The 21,005-nt window shown below is 48.8% G+C and overlaps 1 protein-coding gene across 3 annotated transcripts in view; it reads left to right on the forward strand.

Annotated features, from left to right (window-relative positions):
- Positions 1-21,005, forward strand: part of PTK2B (protein tyrosine kinase 2 beta) — a 126,737-nt gene that overhangs the window by 90,413 nt on the left and 15,319 nt on the right. For all 3 annotated transcript variants that reach the window (XM_041766824.1, XM_041766823.1, XM_041766825.1), the window contains 19 exons: positions 2,854-3,032; positions 3,574-3,661; positions 4,868-4,947; positions 9,575-9,637; positions 9,852-9,906; positions 10,341-10,481; positions 10,892-10,966; positions 11,565-11,666; positions 12,363-12,480; positions 13,022-13,061; positions 13,459-13,505; positions 14,408-14,458; positions 14,942-15,039; positions 16,034-16,118; positions 16,362-16,462; positions 16,723-16,838; positions 18,510-18,610; positions 18,804-18,893; positions 19,787-19,991. In XM_041766824.1, coding sequence (XP_041622758.1) covers positions 2,854-3,032; positions 3,574-3,661; positions 4,868-4,947; positions 9,575-9,637; positions 9,852-9,906; positions 10,341-10,481; positions 10,892-10,966; positions 11,565-11,666; positions 12,363-12,480; positions 13,022-13,061; positions 13,459-13,505; positions 14,408-14,458; positions 14,942-15,039; positions 16,034-16,118; positions 16,362-16,462; positions 16,723-16,838; positions 18,510-18,610; positions 18,804-18,893; positions 19,787-19,991 — 1,835 coding nt within the window. The remainder of the gene's footprint in view (positions 1-2,853; positions 3,033-3,573; positions 3,662-4,867; positions 4,948-9,574; positions 9,638-9,851; positions 9,907-10,340; positions 10,482-10,891; positions 10,967-11,564; positions 11,667-12,362; positions 12,481-13,021; positions 13,062-13,458; positions 13,506-14,407; positions 14,459-14,941; positions 15,040-16,033; positions 16,119-16,361; positions 16,463-16,722; positions 16,839-18,509; positions 18,611-18,803; positions 18,894-19,786; positions 19,992-21,005) is intronic.

Genomic DNA, 21,005 nt, shown 5'->3' on the forward strand with positions numbered 1-21,005 from the left:
CAAAAGTGAGAGTCTAGGACTAAATCTAAACTTACTAACCAGTTGATTTTGACAAAGGCAGCAAAACGATTCAATTGGAAAATGAAATTCAACAACCACTGCTGAACAACCATAGATCTTTATGAGAAAGAAAAAAAATAAATGTTGACCCCTACCTCACACCATACAGAAAAATTAATTCAAGATGGTTCACAGACCTAAAAGGAAAAGTTAAAACTATGAAGTTTATAAAAGAAAATAGGAAAATATCTTCATGATATGGAGGCGGGCAAAGGTTTCTTAGACACAATGCAGAAAGCACTGACCATAAAAGAAAATTTTGATAAGTAAGGCTTTACCAAAAGAAACTGACAAGGAAATCACTAATAGGCACAGTGCAGACCTGGAGAAAATATTTTTAAAACACATAGAAAGTACTTTTATCTAGAATGTATAAGGATCACCTACAGCCCAATAATAAAAAGACAGCACAGAAAAATGGACAAAGGAGTGGAACAAATACTTCACAAAGGAAGATACATGAATGGCCAGATGAAAACATGCTCAATATCATTAGTCATCAGAGAGATGCAAATTAAAAGCACAATGAGATACTATACATAACCCTTAAAAAGACATAATACCAGATGTTGGTATGGATGTAGCATAATGGACATCTCATATATCACAGTGGAAATGTACAATGGAATGGTCTGAGCAGTTTCTTATAAAGTTGAACATACATCTACCTTTGACACAACAATTTCCACTCCTAGATATTTGTCCAAACAAAATGACAACATTTGTACATAAGAAGACCTGTACATTAATGTTCATAGTACTTTTATTCACAGTAGCAAAAAATAAGAATTAACCCGGGTATCTAGAAACAGGGGAATGAATTATATATACTAAATGTTTCCATTTATATGAAGTTCTAGAACAGGCAAAACTAGGCAAAAATGGGAGGAAAACCTAATTGCCTGGAGTTGGGGTGGGCATGGGCATTAGGGTTGACTGAGGAGGAGTATAAGGAAACTTTGTGGCTATCTTGAAAAGTTCTGTATCTTAATTATTGGCAGATTACACACAAACTGTATAGCTAAAATGTCTGCATCTTAATGTCTATAAATTTTACCTTAAAAGAACTGTAAAAAACAGTAATAGTTGAATTGCAGTTTTGGGAGGGGGGGTGTTGTCAGTGGTAGAATGAATGAAGCAAGAATGGTTGAGTGTTCATAATCGTTGAATATGGGTGATGTGTACATCGGGATTTATTATACTCTTTCCTTTGACTTCAGTGTACTTCATACATGTTTGAAATTTCCAGTAATTACAGGGATTCTAGTCCTGGAGAAATTAGACATAAGCCAGTAAGTTTCATTTGGGGCAGGGAAGTCTCTCCATTTAAAAACATCAGAGCCTGGGACTCCAGGTGGAGCTCAGAAGTGACAAGGGTATTTTGGATAATATAATCATATGAGTGGGCAGAGCAGTACAGAGTGTCGGGGCAGGAGAAATGGGTGGAAGTAAGGACAAAATGGTCAGCTTCACAACCATGAAACTCTCTCTCGTCTGTGTCTGTCTTGCTGTTGGTCCCATTGGTCACAGCCTTCTTCCCCATCCCAAGAGCACAGTTCTGATCCCTGCACTGATTTGTTACAACTGTTAATGTGTGCTTTCTGTGCCTCAGTTTCCCCATCTGTCTCACAGACCAAGAGTTAACTTCTCTGATGGACATTTGCTTCCCTAAGGGAGAAGGGACTTTTTAGGGTGTCTTTTAGTTTTACCCCTGCATGGAGTTGAAGAGGGCTGGCAGGAGACAGAGCTGGATCAATGCATGTGGGTTGCCCAGCCAGACCAGTAATTTGGTATTCCTTTAAAACAGTACCATTTAAGTATGAGTTTAACATTTTATTAGTGAAAATAAGAAGAGTTTTAAAAATTTGCCTTTGATGGTACTTTCTGCTCCATTGGGAGTAGGCTCAATTCACCAATCATGTGTGTAACCATCTAAGAAACCTGAATTAAACTGAAACTGATGTGATTTCAGAACTAGGCGGGACCTTATGGATGGATTTCCAGGCAGCTGCCCAGTGGACCTCTTCTTGACCCAGCTCTGGCTCAAGGCCAGGAAACTATGGCGTCAGGCTCTGGGCAGGCCAACTTCTGATCAACAAGAAAGCAGGAATTGGAGGGTTCTTAATTTCTTGTCAACACTTAATTTCCTGTGGCCATGCTTCTTATGTGGAAACTGCGCCACTTAATTCCATTAATGTGAATCTTATCCTTCTGCCTTGCCTAGCTACAGCACCCTGCAAAGCAGCTTGGCCTAGTAGAAATCCTCAGAGTCCACTGGCCCCAGGTTTAAAACCCCCGCTTACTTCCATAAGCTGTGTAACCTACATTAGTCTGGTCATCAGAGCCAAAAGGGGGTGTAACACCTACTTTCCTGTGTTGTATGGATTCCATGAAATAATGTATGCAAGATGCCTGGAGTGCCTACTACAGACCCTCAGTAATGCTGGTTAAATTGGAAACCATTCAGAGGGTGTTTTTACATGGCCGATGCTCAGTAATTATTAATCAGTTTAGTTGGGGTGGGCTGCAGAAGACTCTGTGCTCTTTGCCTTGCTGCATTTGCTCCTACTCTCTCCTTTCACAGTTTCTCTATCTCATTTTACCAAATTATTCATTCATCAAATCCAACCCACTGTGCACTAAGCCTTGCGCTAAGTGCTAGAGAACCAGAGATAAATGAAAGGTTAAGATGGAACCCTACCCTAGAGAATCAATATACCAGGGGCTGCGTGAGAACCGTGGCAGCCTAGAAGGGGGCACCCCTGAATTGTGTCTCTCTGTTCTCCTCCCCAGGAGGTCATTGCCTCCATCCTGCTGAGCGGACGGATCGGGCCCAACATCCAGCTGGCTGAGTGCTATGGGCTGAGGCTGAAGCACATGAAGTCGGATGAGATCCATTGGTTGCACCCGCAGATGACAGTGGGTGAGGTGCAGGACAAGTACGAGTGTCTGCATGTGGAAGCCGAGTGGAGGTAGGAGAAGAGCCCTGGGCTCTTGAATGGGGGGAGATGAGTATGGAGTGGGGAGGCCCTAGGAAGTCCATCTTTGGAGCACTTCCCAACCCCTGAGAATCTTCTAGAAAATCTGAGTGGCATTTAGGCTTAGTCTTCTTACAGCATCTAATGCATGTATTGGCCAAGGCCTAACATGGGCTCACAGCGCATCCCCTTCCCTGGGCAGATATCAGGAACATCCCTAGACAGGATGTTCTTGGTGTTATGGAGAAGGAGGAAGAGTAGGGCAGGGAGGATAGAGAAGCCAAGTCAAGGGCTCATCTGCAAACCTAAGGAAAGCAATTGCCAGGATAAGGAAGAGTTGGAGAGTCAGGACTAGTGTTGCCTACCACCTGCTGGCCACCCCTCTGTCCTCCATGGTCCTCCACAGTCCTCCACCTGACCACAGACGAGGGAAAGAGGAAGCAGGTCCTGAATGGGTTCCCATGAGCCTCATGGGCAGACCCTTACATGACCAGCTTCCCTGTGTCAACCAGAGAATCTGAACTTCCTATCCCAGGTATGATCTTCAAATCCGCTACTTGCCAGAGGACTTCATGGAAAGCCTAAAAGAAGACAGGACAACGCTACTGTATTTTTACCAACAGGTAGAAGTATTTTATCTTCTTGTCCCCAGGGTTCTACTACTCATCCTCTCCTGAGGAGATAGAAAGACAGAGCCCAGATTTTGGAGGTCCCAGTCTAGGAAACTTCTCTTTGGGGACATACATGCCTTGTTCCCTTGGTCAGGGGTTCCAACCCTGGTTCTCTCATGGCTAATTGAGTGCTGGCTCACCCCGCCCAAATGCACAGGTCCTTTTGGACTTTGCTGGTGGCTCTTTACAGCCCAGGAGACATGGTGGTGAGCAGATAGAGCAAGTCCAAAGAGGAGTGGTAGTCTTAGCAAACAGACTCTGACACACCTGGCTCCTAGCCCAGCTCTGCCACCTACTAACCCCATATCCTCCTAGGGCTTAATTTACCTGCCTGAAGCTGTTTCCTGTTTCAAAAGATGGAGATGATAATAATAACATTTACTTTATAGGGTTGTTATGAGAACCAAATGGTATCATTAGCCGGGTGCTGGTGAACCTCCTCTCCGAAGAAAAGAATCTCTGATTTATAGCATGTGCCAATTTCCATGGTGTAAATATTTCCCTACTATGGCATTTTTTAAGCCACCAGTATGATATCATATGGCTTGCAAAACTACAGAAAATTTAATAACTGGCTTTCATGAGCTGTTTGGAACTGCAGTAACCTGCCACCGGCTGTACTGCCGTTAGCATGCCTAGCACAGGACATGGCACCGTGAGTGCTGAGGACACGTGAGTCTGCTGCCACTATCATCTGTCTGGTCTCTGCCCCCTCCTGGTTTGCTGGACACAAAGCCAGACTTTGATTGTAGAGTGGATGACATCTGCCACTACTTACGAACAAGACTGAATAAACGATTGGCTCATCCCCAAATTCAGTTTCTTTATCTCTAAAATGAAGAGTGGAGAGGAGAATCTGAGCTCCAGCCTCGTAAAGCCATGAGAGAATGTGTCTGAAAGTGCCTCCAAAAACCTGAAGGCCTTGGCTTGTAGAGGCATGATTCTAGAGGGCTCTAGAGGGAGGCAGAGGCAGAGCAGAGGGGAGTCTCCCTCTCTGCTCTTCATCTGCTACATGTTTGTGTATGGTGGGGTATGGGAGACAGAGACAGTTCAGGGCTTCAGGATTGGGTTCAAAGCACCCGCCATCTTCCAGGGCCTCTGTTCAGGGACATAGGGAAGGAGGGCATGACTCTCAACCTTGGCCTTTCTCCCCACCAGCTACGGAATGACTACATGCAACGCTATGCCAGCAAGGTCAGCGAGGGCATGGCCCTGCAGCTAGGCTGTCTGGAGCTCAGGTATGTGGGCTTGAGGACCCTCCAGGGACTAGAGTTCTTGGCCAGCTCAGAATTGCTTCCAGGGTGGGAAACAAGAGTAAGTATGTGGGGGAGGTGGGAGGAACAATGGATGAATGATGACTAGAAGGTAAGGTGCTCACCAACTGGTCCTTAGAATAGAAAGGCCAGCCCTATCTCTGGTCAGTGTCCCCCACTGCCCTTGCCTCTAGGCTGCCTGCTTCTTCCATCTATCCACCATTCAAGTGATTCAGTAAATGTTTCTTTGAGCCCTAGGCAAGGTCCTGGGAGATATTTGAATGTTGGGTCTCCATCCTTGTTGCTCACTGCTATGTCCTCAGCTGCAATAGGCATCGATAAAAATTCATAGAATTAGAAAGTCTTGCAGAGCTTCCCTCAAACTTCTGGGTCTGGGAGGTGACAGGTGTGTCCACGGTTGCTTATAATACAAGGCAGAATGAAACATGTGCCAAACTCACACACTTCTAGAAGCCCTTAATCCTTCCTGAAGAATCAGGAAGAGGGGATCTGAACTTCTCAGGAAGGAGGATACATCCCTTTGGGAGATGATGGGGGGAGCTGGGAGTGAAAGACAGTTCATTCCGGACTCAGGGATCAGAGGAAAGAAAAGAACAGACTGGACAGTAGTGGGAGTAAGCAGAGGAGGACCACATTGTGGAAGACTTTGAATGACAGTCTAAGAAATAGGCCTTATTCTTGGTCGTGGAAGCATTCGGGGTGGAGGAGGGTGGCGTGGTCAAAGCTGTGCCCAGCACTTTCTCGACCAGAGTACTTTTCAGTTTCACCATTTGTCGTATCCATCATTTCTTTCATCAGTAAAATGGGAATGATGATAATAGTAGTGACCCTATAGGATTATTATAAGGAACAAATGAGCTAATGTATTTAAAGTACTTATAATGATAGGAACAGAATATTCAGTAATTATTTATTGCTTGTATTGTTTGTATGACTTTTTTTTTCTTTACCCTTACATGACTTTTTTCTTTACCTTTATTCATTATTTATTTATTTTAATAGACCTTTTTTTTAAGGATAATTTTAAATTCAAAGCAAAATTGAGAGGAAAGTATAGAAGTTTCCCATATGCCACCTGCCCTACACTGTGCGAGCTCCCCACTATCTATCAGCACTCCCACCAGCGTGGTACATTTGTTACAATCAATGAACCTACATCAACACATGATTATTACCCAAAGTCCATAGTTTACATTGGGGCTTATTCTTGATGTTGTGCATTCTATGGGTTTTGATAAGGCTATGCCATTGCAGTGCCATATAGAATAGCTTCACCACCCTAAATCCTCTCTTCCCTATCTGCTCATTCCCCCTACAACCTCTGGCAACCACTCACATTTTTACTATCACCATATTTTGCCTTTTTCAGAACACCATATACTTGGAATCATACCTAATTAATTTTTTATTCATTTCTTGGAAGTCCTTTGTAAATGCCAAATACTTTATTTATATTTCCCCCTCTAAATTAAAATGTGAAGTTCTTGGGCCACATGCTAGCAGTTTTTTTTTAAGATTGATTTATTTATTCATGAAAGACACAGAGAGAGAGAGAAGCAGAGACATAGGCAGAGGGAAAAGCAGGCTCCTCACGGGGAGCCTGAAGCAGGACTCGATCCCAGACCCTAGGATCATGACCTGAGCCAAAGGCAGTCACTCAACCACTGAGCCACCCAGGCATTCCTTTTTTTTTTTTTTTTTTTTTTTTTTTAAGATTCACAGGCTAGAAGTTAATACCTTCCCAGTGTAAGGAACCACACAGCTTCCCCTTCACCTGAGACACCCAGGACCACTGCCCCCTCCCGGCAGAGCCTCTGAACACTCTGACCTAAAAGCTCAGAGTGAAAGTGTACACTAATAGTGGTTGAATAGTAACTGGTAATAAGCAAAGATTCAAGAAAGAACACTCAGCTTGCTTCAAAAGGCATTTTGTCTCATAGTTAATTTATAAATGTTGATAATGAGCAACTGACTATATTGCTTTTTAGAAGAAAAACAGAGCCAATTGGATTTTACATAGATGCTTCTTTACTTTCTGCTGGTTTTACCTGGGCATCAGTTATGGGCCTGTGCCTGCCCATGCCTAGCTTTCCACCGGGTGTTAGCCAGTCAGAATGGCAGACCTAGGCTTCGCAGAACCAGCCAAACACCAGGGCCTCTCTAGAAGGTGAAGCCTCATTCAATGATGGCACTGGGGCAGGTTGGGGACTATTGAGTGTTCACTGACAGCAGCTGAGATGGGACCCAGCACAGAAGACTCTGATGCTCAGTCTCTGGGGACACTGGTACATACGATAAGCAATGGTGACTGGTCCTCTCAGTCATCCCAAAGATGTTCCACTGCTCCAAATGTTAGAGACACACAGATCATGACACATCAAGTGATGGGGTACCTTTGTCAAAAGCAACATGGTAACTGATCTTCAAGGGCAACCAGTGATAGAGGGAGTGGTTGGATTGCAGGAGATAGAAATGACCTAGGTACGCTCCCGAGTTTCCTAGTTTTGTTTTTGTTTTTTGTTTTTTTTTTTAGATTTACTTATTTATTCCAGAGGCAGAGAGAGAGAGAGAGAGAGAGAGAGGAGGGGCAGAGGGAGAGAGAATTTTTTAAGCAAATTCCACACTGAGCATGGAGCCCGACACAGGGCTAGATCCCACGACCCTGAGATCACAACCTGAGCCAGACACAAACTAACTGCACCACCCAGGTGCCCCGAAGCTTCCCTTTTCTAAGAAAACATTTTTCCATGTACCAACACCTCCATCATTCTAACATTGCTATTATTTTTCATGTACTTTAATTCCTCACTGTTCATTTCAAAATTTATTTCCCCTTCCATTTAGCTAATCCCAATTTTTTTTAACTAAGACTTATTTAAATATTCTCATCCTCAGAACTCCTTCATCCATCCCCAGTCTCAAAGCTTATTCATTCATTCAATTGCCATAAGCCAGGAGTGATGTTAAGAGACCGTTGTCATTGGGGGTTGGGAAGCAGATCCCACTGTGTGGCATACTCTTCTCGTTCCCTTTTCAATCTGGTAAACTCTTTATTCTGAATCTTTAGAAAGTTTTCTGAGCCAATGTTGCCTGCTAGCATGGTACATTTGTTACAATCAATGAACCTACCAGCCTGTGTTCATAGAAAACCTCAGAGGATGCCTGTGAAGTGTCCATGACAAGCACCATAGTGGCCATAGGTTCTTCCCACTGAGCCAGCCCAAGGGTCTTTCCATCTTGAAGTCTCCCTTTCCTCATGCTCACCCCACCTTCCCTACCCTGCATGGATCTGCTGTACCTATGCTTCACTCTGTCAGGCAGCCATTGGCTGGCATGCACTAGATTGCGAAATCCCATCAAATCCTTGAAGTCGGCATTGGCATCTCATACCCCTGGCACAGAATGAGAGTGCAGTATTTATTTGAATGAATGGATGATGCTGAAAGATCTAAAATCCTCTTTCCTGATGGGCACTTGCCAGCATTTATTCTTTTAGAATTAAGTAAGTGCGTACAGCAAGCCAATTTGTTCAGCTCCCTGGGAGGACATTTTGCAGCTCCCGCAAGCCAGCGGGAATTGCTGGAGGCCATGTTGTCTGTAATCAACACACCACAGGCATGCTCTTGAGGTTTTCTGTGAACCTGGGGGGCAAGCAGGTAACACTGGATTAGAAAAAAGCTTTCTAAAGCTGCCATGATTGGCCATGTGAAAATTTGGGATCTTCAGCACTTTCAGGTAGAAGTAGGAGGAGAAGGACCATCCATCCAGGGGAGAATCCTGGGTCGGCTCCTCATGTCCTACAAGTGAATATCATCCCTGCTGACCTGTTGTTTGGTTTCCAGAATGCAGGCCTGCCTTCATCAGCTACCATGCTCCTCCAGGATCTGCTATCTCACTCTGTCAGATACCCGCTAGAGAGAAGTGGGTCAAGGAAGAGCATTCCTCCCAGATTCCTGAGTTCTCTCCTTGGATCAAAGTCCCAGGGTTTCTCCATCTCAGCAAAGGGACATTTGGGGCTGGATAATTCTTCGGTGGGGGGACCATCCTGTGAATTGTAGGATATTTAACAGCAGCCCTGGGCTCTGCACACTAGATGCTGGTGGGATCATCTTCCTCCTAACCAGATGTAACAACCAAAGATTTCCAGAAACTGCCAAATATTTCCAGGCAGGAGTGGGAGGTATAAAATTGCCTCTGCTCCGAGAACCACTGAACTGGACCATTATGGAGCCGTACTCTCAAGCTACTAAATGCTAGGCCTTCCAACAATCAGTATTTGCTGCCTTGGGTCATTCATTTTTAGAGGCCACAAATAGAACTGCCATCTTCTTCCTCTGCCCTAAAACTGAGCAGTCCCAGAACTGGGCTCCCCAAAGCACAGAGCTGGAGTCCTTCCTAGGAATGAAATCTGTGGGTTTTCTTTTTCTTCATAATTTTGTAAATGTCAAAAATTTTTTAATATTCTCTCTTCCACTGGCTACCACATTTGGAAGGGTTAAGGAGCTTCAGACCAATGTGTGGCATTGGGTGACCCCAGTCTAACAGTCTTGTTCTCCAAACATCAACCTATTCATGATTTTTCTCTCTGCAGGCGATTCTTCAAGGACATGCCTCACAATGCACTTGACAAAAAGTCCAACTTTGAGCTCCTGGAGTAAGTTCTGACACTGGCCCTTGCCTTTCCCATCCTTCTTTGTGTTCTGCTTTTCCTACTCAACCCCTACTTCATTTACCTCAAGACCAGAGCCAGGCAGGACCCATCTCCTTGGTCCTTAAGCCATCTTGCCTCTTCCTTATTAGCCTGAAGTCCTAGGTTGGGGATGAGGAGGCGAGGGTCAAATGTCACTCCCCCCCACCCATTCTTTCAGGAAGGAAGTGGGACTGGACCTATTTTTCCCAAAGCAGATGCAGGAGAACTTAAAGGTAAGGAAACCACTGGGCAAGGAGCCCAGAGAGACCCCCTTTGTGCTGGCCTCCTGGACTGGAGCTAATGGCATTGGGCTGGGGATCCTTGGGAAAGCAAGGGCATCTGTGCTATCTTGGACCATCTGGGCATAGCATGATTAAAAACATCTAGCAGGCCCTTTCTGTGGCTAGCAATTAGGAAACCTGGCTCCATTTCCTTATCGGAGGCCAATTAGCTTTGTGGCCTGGGGATGCTACTTTCCATACTTCCCTACCAGGGCTATGGTGAGCCTCCCTTGAGATAGTAGGTGGGTGCTTTAGGTAAGAGATGGCTGCTGCTCCCATGAGAAGGCCTGAGGACCATCCGCTGGCAGCAGAGTGGCTCTGATGAGATGAAAGAAGGAATCTGAGCTTGGAGCAGGGCCCACTCACCAGTGACCATCCCCCTCCAGCCCAAGCAGTTCCGGAAGATGATCCAGCAGACGTTCCAGCAGTATGCGTCGCTCAGGGAGGAGGAGTGCGTCATGAAATTCTTCAACACCCTCGCAGGCTTTGCCAACATCGACCAGGAGACCTATCGCTGTGAACTCATTGTAATGACCGTCATCTTTATTCTCTCCCTGACCTGAATTCCAGGCCTCTCGGGGATTGGGCCCAGGAGGCCAATGTGGGGGGCCAAGAAGGGGTGTGGATGCTCGTAGGAGCCCACAAAGCAAAGATCCTCTGGCAGCTGGGCCTCACCAGCATACCCTCCAATGCCAACTAATGTTAATCTACTTGCCTGAGGAAGGGAACTGAAATCCGGGCTAGAGATCTTGGAGGTGGGCAGAGTAGGCAGGGTTTTGGGAGGAGGGTAATCTCTCTGGCAGGGCTTTAAGACTGAAGGAGCTGGAGGGCCCAGGAGACAGTGGCCTGTGTCTAACTTAGTGAGCTTGTTTTGAAATTTCTGAAATATGAGGGAGACTGGACTGAACCAACAGTTCTCTCTCTCCTTTTATTCCAGCAAGGATGGAACATTACTGTGGACCTAGTCATCGGCCCTAAGGGCATCCGCCAGCTGACAAGTCAAGATGCAAAGGTAGAGACACCAGGGGTGGGGAGGGGCGGCAGGCTGCACCTGGCCTCGAAGACAAGAAGGCTAAGCAGTCTTCCCCTCTCTGCTGCCTCCTGCCTTGTCCTGCTTATCAGTTGTTCATGCCCCTTACTGAGAACAGAGAGGCCCTTGGTATGAGTAGCCATAGAGAAAGTCTTTGGAGCATGGGGCAGATGGTTATTTCCCTTTGACTATTAACCCCTGCACAGAGGCTGGGGGGTAGGAATGGTTTGGCAGGAAGAGAAGACAGAAGGACAGTATCATTGCTCTTCTGGCTCAGATAAGAGAGTTACTCGTGCAATGGCAAGATGGGGCAATAATTCCCCCTGGAAGTCAAAAGACCTGGGCTCTATCACCAATATGGCATATGATCTTGGGCAAGTCTTAACTCTCTAAACTCCTCTTCTGCAAAGTGAGGAGCTTAGACTAGATGATCCTTTCAGTCTTAATTGTCTTTGGTTCTCTCTTCATTGCACTGAAAGGCTCTCAGGTCTTCCTTGCAACCCCTCCCCCAAGACTGACCAATCTTCACGGCCTGACCCCTGGAGCGGGATAGGCTGAAAGGCCCCCTTCTTTCTTACAGCCCACCTGCCTGGCTGAATTCAAGCAGATCAAGTCCATCAGGTGCCTCCCTCTGGAGGAGGGCCAGGCAATACTGCAGCTGGGTATTGAAGGCGCCCCCCAGGTGAGCATCTCTGGGCACCTGGAAGCTCTGGAACGAGGGCATGCAACTGCAGGGCAGGATTTCTTGCTTGGGCCCTCCTGGCTTCTGGGATCTTGCTAAGAAAACTGCACCTATTTCTCAGACAAGATACCAGGTTGACAATGAAATTATAAGGGAAATGTATCAGGAAGCAAAGCTACCTAAATAAAAATGTTGAGAAATAAGTGGGGCGAGTTTTTAGGGGGCATGAAGTGACCGGAAATCAAGGTACCAATCAGAAGTCTAACTCTGAAAAAGTGAATGATGCCTCAGTAACAGGACCTCTGGGGACCTGGGCTTTTTGTGGGGGGAAAAAATCAGAGAGAACTCAGACTGGAGACTGATTGTCTACCTCCCCTTTCATCAGTCTGTCCTGCCCACTCCGAGTTTCTGCTCTTACCTATTGAGCACCTACTAGGTACAAGGCATTGTGCTCTGCACTCAGAGACCAAAATGAGTCTTAGCTCAAAGTGGCCTTCCAGGGTTTAGGGCAACCGGCGGGGAGGGGTGACAAGTGCGCCCCCTGGTGGCTGTGGGGAATGCACGCCCAGCCCCAGGAGAGGTGCTGATGGGTTCCCAGGCAGGGGATGGGTGGCATCGTCTGCTCCTTCCAGTCCTGTGGGACAGACTCTAGCCACGGCCCTCGGGTCTCATCCTTGGCTGGTCTCTTCTCTGCAGTCCTTGTCCATCAAAACCTCCTCTCTGGCAGAGGCCGAGAACATGGCTGACCTGGTGGACGGTTACTGCCGGCTGCAGGGGGAGCACAAAGGCTCTCTCATCATTCATCCCAAGAAAGGTGAGTTTCCACTTAAAGGCAAACTGACCCAATGGGCAGATGTGGCACAAGGCCCCAGAGGCAGAGCAGGGGAAAGCTAAACCATTGAGCCATATGTGAACCAAGAGGCTCTGGAAGGGTGAGGAGGGGCTCCCCAAGCCCTGCCCGATGCTCCCTGTGGCCCCATCCCAGGTCCGTAGCTGTGGGCCCTGGCGAAAGGCAGAGTGGGGGTTGGCTTCTGGGGCAGAGGTATTTGTAGCCCAGAGAAGAGCAAAGCTCATACTAGAACACAACTGGTCCCTCCTGTGTAGATGTGTCTATTTTGGGATGGGATCAGCAGGCAGGGGTCCCAGTTGGAACATGTGGGTGGTGGCAGAAAGAAACTTGAGAATTTCTTCTAAGAGGACTCGAATTCAGGCTAGCTTCCACTCCGACTTTCAGAGGCTACAGAATGGCGGGAAGGGGTCCCCCTGTGTTGGCTCATAGGAGCAGTGAGGGCAGCCATCCACCCAGGACCCTGTGTCCCTGGCTCCAGCTCCCCCTCTTTCTGCCCTCTCCCCAGATGGTGAGAAGCGGAACAGCCTGCCCCAGATCCCCATGCTGTGAGTACAACGGGAAGGCCGGGGACAAGCCTGCGCTCAGCCGTGGATTCCGGTTGCCTACGCCCCAGGGGAGAACACTGGAACCCCGGCATTTCACGAGCGGCAATTTCTCACCAGTAGATTTCACCCCATGAATTCCTGCAAGGGTATTCCCGTGTCCCGATGCTGTCTGCAGCATCTTAGGGAGAATTGCTGCTGTCCCCTCTTCCCTGCCCACTGACAGCCTGGGCCATGCTCCAGGACAGGCTGCTCCTCCAGGCAGGCAGGGGACACTGTGCTGCTGGCCTCCAGGAGGGGCGGGAGGGGGGGGCGGCAGGAGACCCAAGCTGCCCGGGGTGGGGGCACATTGCCAGGCCCTGAGTTCACCAGGCTCCTGCCCTCTCATCTCATCCTACAGAAACCTGGAGGCGCAGCGGCCCCACCTGTCAGAGAGCTGCAGCATAGGTAAGCCTGCCCATCTGCAGTCCTCTGCCTGAGTCAAGAGTCTCTCTTCTCCCTGCTTTTGTGACATTGTCAAGGATTCCCCCAAAGCCACAGAAAAACAAACTTCCCCTATAACTTCTCAGTGACAGCTCCAAATGTCACTAATCATAATTGCCAAGACATATTCAACAGTTAATACGTGGCACCATGTGTGTCTTAGCTGGGGCTGCCGTAACAGAGGACCACAGCCTGAGGGGCTTTAACAACGACATGTATTTCTCATAGCTCTAGAGACCGGAAGTCCAAGATCAAGGTGGCAACATGGTTAGGTCCTGGTGAGGACTGTCTTCCCAGCATGCAGACGGCCACCTTTTCTGTGTCCACACATGGTGGATAGATGGAGAGCTCTGGTTTCTCTTTTTCTTATCAGGGCACTAATCTCACCTTGGAGGCACCATACTCCTAACCTCATCTAAACCTAATTGTCCCCAAAAGGCCCCATCTCCAAATACCTTCACTCTGGGGGTTGGGATTTCAACGTAGGAACTTGGGGGGAGATACAAACATTCATTCCCTAGCACTGTTAACTGTATCAGGTGTTATTTTATTTGATCCTTATGAAAGTTCCTGTAAACACTCATTTCACAGAAAGAAAAACTGAGATTAGGGAAGACTAACTAACTTGCCCTAAATGATACAACTAGGCAGTAGTGAGCAGGGATTCAAGTCAAGGTACCCTAGGCTCTGTGTCCACACCAAAACCTGGGACAGAAACGCCAGTTCTTGCCTGGTTCCCATCCTTCCCTTCCCCAGGATGTCAACCTTGGTTTTGCTGGCCTGCACGTGGGGGCCACATGCCTGGTTCCTGGAGGTGCCTGCTGAGGGCATCTCACCCATAGGATGTTCTCTTTCTGTCATTCCAGAATCAGACATCTATGCAGAGATTCCGGATGAGACCCTTCGAAGGCCTGGAGGTAGATCTCTAGCTCCACCACAATGGCCACAGACCGAGCCCAATGAAGTGACATTGTGGGGATGCCCATGACACCATGGGGGGACTTTCTTTCCTTTCTTCATCCTCTCCCATGTGTGCCTCAGACAGGGACAAACCTAAGTGAACCACCTTTGATTTGAAAGCTGAGATCATTCTTTTATCCCCACATTATGGGCCTTTTGTGTGTCTGTGATGTATGTTGGGATCCTAAGAGTGTGGATATGGGACCCAACCTTCAGAGGAAACAGGGTAATGGTTTGTCCCCAAGTCGGAGACAATGGAACTTTCTAGAACCCATTTTCCAGGCCAACTCCTGGAATCTAGCTGAGATTTTGTTGAGGGGTCTGGTGATACCTGGACAAATAGGGAGCAGAGCCTGGTGCTGGGGCCTGCAAATACTCAGATTCCTGGGGGCACCAGTGGTTTCCGTGCTCTGAAACTGTCTCTCTCTCCATCTGCCCAGGCCCGCAGTATGGTGTCACACGGGAAGATGTGGTCCTGAATCGGATTCTTGGTGAAGGCTTTTTTGGGGAGGTCTATGAAGGTGTCTACACAAATCACGTGAGTTCCAGACTCTTTGAGGACATTCCTCTCCTGCTTTTCCATAGAGCAAAAGGGGAGCTCGTATATTCTGGGGTTGGAGCAGCCACCATGATACATGGCTCTTCATCCACTTGGCATTTGCAGTATTTATGAAATACCAGAGAGTGAAAGAAGCAAGAGTCATTTCCCAGAAGGAGAGCAAGCCTAGGGAGCAAAATGGAGGCAGGACCTGGGGAAAGGTTGGCTGAATCTTGGAAGGCAAGGACATGGGGAAATATGAGAAAATGTAGCTCTGAGAAAAGGAAGAGCAAGTTCTGGGGGAGGAGGTAATTTTGAGACCATCAATAGGGCAGGAGCCAAAGAAAAGAAGTAGCAAAATGTAAAAGCCAACAATAAAAAGAGAGAAAGAGACCAGGACACTGCATCTGATGGCTTTGCACACACTCCACACATGCCACTAACGATGGGCAGAGCACAGGGCCTTAGCCTCAGTGTCCTGATCTGGACGGCCAGAGGCTTGAGTCTTAAGGGTCCCTTCTGGGCCTGACATACCCTGATCAAGAAGCAATGAAGTCAGGGCACCTGGGTGGCTCAGTCAGTTAAGCATCTGCCTTCAACTCAGGTCATGATCTCAGGGTCCTGGGATCAAGCCCCACATCGGGCTCTCTGCTCAGCGGGGGAGCCTGCTTCTCCCTCTGCCCCAACCCCCTTGTGTTCTCTGTCACCCAGCACTCTTGCACTCTCTCTCTCAAATAAATAAATACAATCTTAAAAAAAGAAAAAAAGAAAGAAGCAATGAAGTCAGGAGTCGGAGAGGAGTGGGGAAAGACAGTGGAGGGCAGATGGAGGAAGGGGAGGAATGTGCCTTGCAGAGACCAAGACACCCAGATGTTGTCTGTCTTCCCTCAGCTGTCACCCAAGCCTGTGGGATGACCTGGCAATGCTGGGGAGGGGACACTTTCATTTGAGCACTGGGCTGGCCCAAGGGACTCTGAACAGACTTTTATTACAGAAAGGGGAGAAAATCAATGTAGCTGTAAAGACCTGCAAGAAGGACTGCACTCTGGACAACAAGGAGAAGTTCCTGAGTGAGGCAGGTGGGTGTCCCCTGGGAAGTGATGCAACCCCCATATGAGCGGGAAAAGACCCCTGGGACTACACGGATCTCCAAGAAGGGAGCGGGACCTGAAACCTGGGATAGAGAGGGTGTGAACAGCTCAGGGACCTCCGTGGGGAGGAGGGGTTTCACTCCCCATTTCTCCCAGTTGGGACAGGCCAGCGTGTTTCTCACAATGGACCTTAGAGCCATTCTGGTCCATCCCTCCTTCCCCCAATTTCAGTGATCATGAAGAATCTCGACCACCCGCATATTGTGAAACTGATCGGCATCATTGAAGAGGAGCCCACCTGGATCATCATGGAATTGTATCCCTACGGTGAGGTGAGCTGGAGGTGGCCGAAGCGGAACCCTGTGATGACAGCTAGGCCACAGCTGAGCAGGACTTCGGGTGGGATGCATTTAGAGCATGGGCCCTTAACTCCCAGCTTCCTGCCCTCTGTATTTGGCTGAAACAACCCCAAGATGATTTGTAGAAGAAATTTCTGGAACATCTTGCCAACTTGGGTTTGCCAGGGAAGGGCTTGGTGGCTGCCTGCTGAGGCTGTGCCGGGGTCTTGATGGCATCTTTCACCTTCCTACAGCTGGGCCATTACCTGGAGAGGAACAAGAACTCCCTGAAGGTGCTCACCCTCGTCCTGTACTCGTTGCAGATTTGCAAGGCCATGGCCTACCTGGAGAACATCAACTGTGTCCACAGGTGGGGATGGGAGGAAGCTTGGTTCCTCCACCTGACCATAGAGAGGTTATGGTGCTGCAGGCCTTGGAGTGGCACAGACAAGCGTTGAGACCCCAGCTTTGGTCCCGCCTAATGTGAAAACTGGAGCACCGGCTAGGGACCCACTGTCCCATCTGAAAAGTGGAATCGCCATATGTCCCTCAGCATTGTTATTAAGAATAAATCTAAGGTGCCAGGCAACTGATTGTAACTCCGTGCAATCTAGCCTGCTTCCCTATGGGGCCTAGGAAATTGCTTGCTCTCCTCAGGCTCACCCATTTGATGGTACATGGCCCAGGTTGGAGGATTGGACTGGGGCAGTGCAGAGAGGATCCTGGGGTCTGGGCCCTTCCCAGCCTGAGGAGCTGGCCCCCCACTGGTCCTCAGCACCCCTGAGCTGCCAAGTCCTATCCTCCCTTCGGCTATGGAGTGGGCCCCTTCTCCACCTGGCTTTGTTCCCATCCCCTGAAAGAAGGTTCCAGCCCCAAAGGATGTGATCCCCTGGAGGAGACAAAGGGGTGCTCCCAGATACTTGGGGTGAGCAGGTGAATTCTTCAATCCAACACCATGGACATGGGATATGTGGCCCTGTGGCTGATACTATGCTAAGTAATGTGTGGGAATGTAAAAATTCATTCATTCAGTCCATTCACTCATTCAACACATATGGAACTTCTACCCTGTGCTTTCAGGCACTGTCCTCAGCTCTGGGATAAAGTTGTAATCAAAACAGACCAAAAATCCCTTTCCTTGTGGAGCTTTCCTTATCTAGCACGAGGGTAAAATTCAAGATGTAACTGATCCTGAGGTGAAGGTGGTGGGATCACAGATCTGTTTCCTTTGGTTGAGTGAAGTTGTCATGCTTTGAAGTCAGCTTTTCAGTAATAAAGATAAATGATAGAAAATGGAGCCTGCCTGTGAGAAGTGAGCAGATGAACCTGGGGTTAGAAATGATGCCAGGAACATGAGGTAAACTGAGTCAGTGAGTTAGCTCTGGAGTTAGGCTGCCTGGAATGACCCCTTCCCCACCCCACCCTGGGAACCTACTGAGCAAGTTCCTTCAGCTCTCTGTATCCCCATCTCCTCTTCTGTACTGGGTGGGAGGGGGTGGTCCTGAGGGGTCTCTTTGTCACAACGCAGGGTGTATGTAGCATTTGGGTGGTCCTGACTGTCCCGTGCTCCATGGAGGGTATCTGTGAGCCGTTGTTCTTAGCCATGACAAAAGCCTACAGTCCAACAGAGTTGCAGAAGCAGGGGAAAAGCAGGAAAGTTGTTGGGGCCCCCCCTTGAAAGTCAGCAGGGTACAGCATCCCTGGCAGAGGGGAGGAAACGGCCAACAGGGCAGGTGTGTGGAGCAGGTCCTGGGAGCCTGAACTAGGCTTCATACTGGGGCCACGTGAGAAGGGGTGATGGGAGATAAAGTTCACCAGGGACATAGAAGGAGGTGGTGATGGGGCCTCGTGTGTCAGCCCAGCCTCCCGCCTGAGCGCAGCTTCAGCAAGATGACTTGATGGGTCGGCAGAGCGCTGAGCAATAAGAGCAGCTCCATTCTGCTCTGGAAGCTGGGACCCTGGCCAGTAGTCTCCTCCTTTATCTCTCTGTCCATCTGTCTGTCAGAATGAAACATTCTGAACCTTCACGTCTCTCTCCCAGGGACATCGCCGTCCGAAACATCCTGGTGGCCTCCACTGAGTGTGTGAAGCTGGGCGACTTTGGCCTTTCCCGGTACATTGAGGATGAGGAGTACTACAAAGGTGAGGGAAGTTTGGCTCCTGCCTTGTCCCTGGAGGGGTCGCTGTAGGCCCACCCTACCCTACCCCCAAAAAAAGAAAGAAGGAAAGGCTACAAGCCCAGGCCGAGGGTCTCTGGAGAATAAGCTGTATTTCTGAATCATTCTGGATCTTTCTTCACTAAATAACCTCTGTAAATCTCTTTGCCCCTGCAAAGCCTCTGTGACTCGTCTCCCCATCAAGTGGATGTCCCCTGAGTCCATCAACTTCCGCCGCTTTACGACAGCCAGTGATGTCTGGATGTTTGGTGAGTGGAATTTCAGAAGAGTATGGGAAAGAGTTCTGATTCTCCCCTCCATGACCAGGCTAAGACGGGGCACAGGGGGAAGGGGTCTGGACCCCCACCCTTGGGTTGCCAGGGTTCTGTTTTGCTATAGCCACTGAGAAGTCCCAGAAGTGGGGGAGCTAATGGTGGGTTGGGAGCGACAAACACTAAGAGCCTGCCTGGGCAGTGTTGGTTAATTTTCCTGGAAAAGTCTCCTGAGGTGAGTGTACTCTGCACCAACCAGTCCTGGGGCTGGCTTGGGGACTCCCCAGAGGGGATCAGACTCTAAAGACCAAACTCTGAGGTTTGTTCTGAAAAGGAGGTCTAGGGATAGGTGAGAACAAGACCAGGTGATAGATGGGCAACCCCTAGCAGAACACACAGCCACATCCATTTTCCCTCTTCGTTCTCCACAGTCAGCCCAATAAAAGCTCATGATTATTATTCCCATTTTCCAGATCAGGAAACTGAGGCTCAGGCCGGCCAGGGGCTTGTGTTGGCAGCAAGTATGGGTGCTAGGCTGCAAACCCCCGCTTTTCCATAGAGTCTTCACTCCCTCTTAAGAGAAGGCACTGGTGGTCCCAACAATAAGCCTTTGACCGTTCCCTCCTCCTTGTTCCATGAAACTTAATAGCTCCATGTAGAAGGGGTCTAGGGAGGGGAGCCTTAGTTCACTTGCAGATGCAGGTGACTGGTCCCTCAGTAAACCACCACTGTGACCTCAGGGATGCTAGAGGGGGATGCTAGGGAACTTGGATGTCCCTGGCAGGGACTGTGTGCTAATTGCCATGGTTTTTCCTGAGGAGGGTGGACTGGCCTCTCCAGGCATGAGTCCTGCCCAGTGCGGGTCCTGAGCTCTCTCTTCCTGCCTTCAGCTGTATGCATGTGGGAGATCCTGAGCTTTGGCAAGCAACCCTTCTTCTGGCTGGAGAACAAGGATGTCATTGGGGTGCTCGAGAAAGGGGACCGGCTGCCCAAGCCCGACCTCTGCCCACCTATTCTCTACACCCTTATGACTCGCTGCTGGGACTACGACCCCAGTGAGAGGCCACGCTTCACTGAGCTCGTGTGCAACCTCAGGTGACCATGGAGGAGGGGTGGGGGCTGCAGGCACAGGGACCCTAGAAAACAAGTCTCCTCTTCAGCTGTTCTTAGAAGCTTACAACAAATGTACTTCCCTAAACAAGAGGTAGTTGGTGTCCTCATGGCCACCTTACAGATGAGAGGAATCCAGTTCAGAGCTGTGGCAGTGATGGATGGGGCTGGGACTTGTACCAGGACCTCCCCTCTGAGCAGCACAGAGCCATGTGTCCAAGTGGAATTGGCTGGTCCTCCCAGCAGAACCATGGTGCCGTACATGTCACAGAGGCTCAGCAGCTCTGCCAGAGGACAGGGGATCGGAACCGACTTCACTGTCAGATTGGAACTCACAGAGGTAGCCTGGCTAAGCCTCACCATCTTTTTGTTTTGTTTTGTTTTTTTTATTAAAGATTTACTCATTTATTTATGATAGACATAGAGAGAGAGAGAGAGAGAGGGAGGCAGAGACACAGGAGGAGGGAGAAGCAGGCTCCATGCTGGGAGCCCGACGCGGGACTCGATCCCGAGTCTCCAGGATCACGCCCTGGGCCAAAGGCAGGCGCTAAACCGCTGAGCCACCCAGGGATCCCCTAAGCCTCACCATCTTGATATCTGTCAGGCCTGAGCACAAGAGGTTGCTCCTAGTGTGTGCTCCAAAAATATTTTTTTTAGGATTGAGCACAAAGTCTAAACTAGACTTTCACTGACATGCCTGTGCTCTTTGCAGAGATTTGAGGGGTGCCTTACAGGAGACCCAGCTAGGGCGTAGGACCTGCAGCACCCTTGTCCCTCTCTGCCTTTGATTGTTTCTCCCAGATAGCAAGGAAGGGAGTGATTAATTTTTGACCATTAAGACAGTGACCCTGGGGGTCGCCTCTCCTTTCTGAATGGAGCATGGGCAGCCTGAAGGTCTGGTTTTTCACCCAAGAGCCATTATTCTCTGTGTATTAGGAGGTTCCTGGTGAAGGGTCAGAGTATCTTAGAGGGTCTCCCTATTTGCATCCCAACAGCTCC

This window comes from Vulpes lagopus, chromosome 8 (assembly GCF_018345385.1).
Source record: "Vulpes lagopus strain Blue_001 chromosome 8, ASM1834538v1, whole genome shotgun sequence".
Classification (NCBI taxonomy): domain Eukaryota; kingdom Metazoa; phylum Chordata; class Mammalia; order Carnivora; family Canidae; genus Vulpes; species Vulpes lagopus.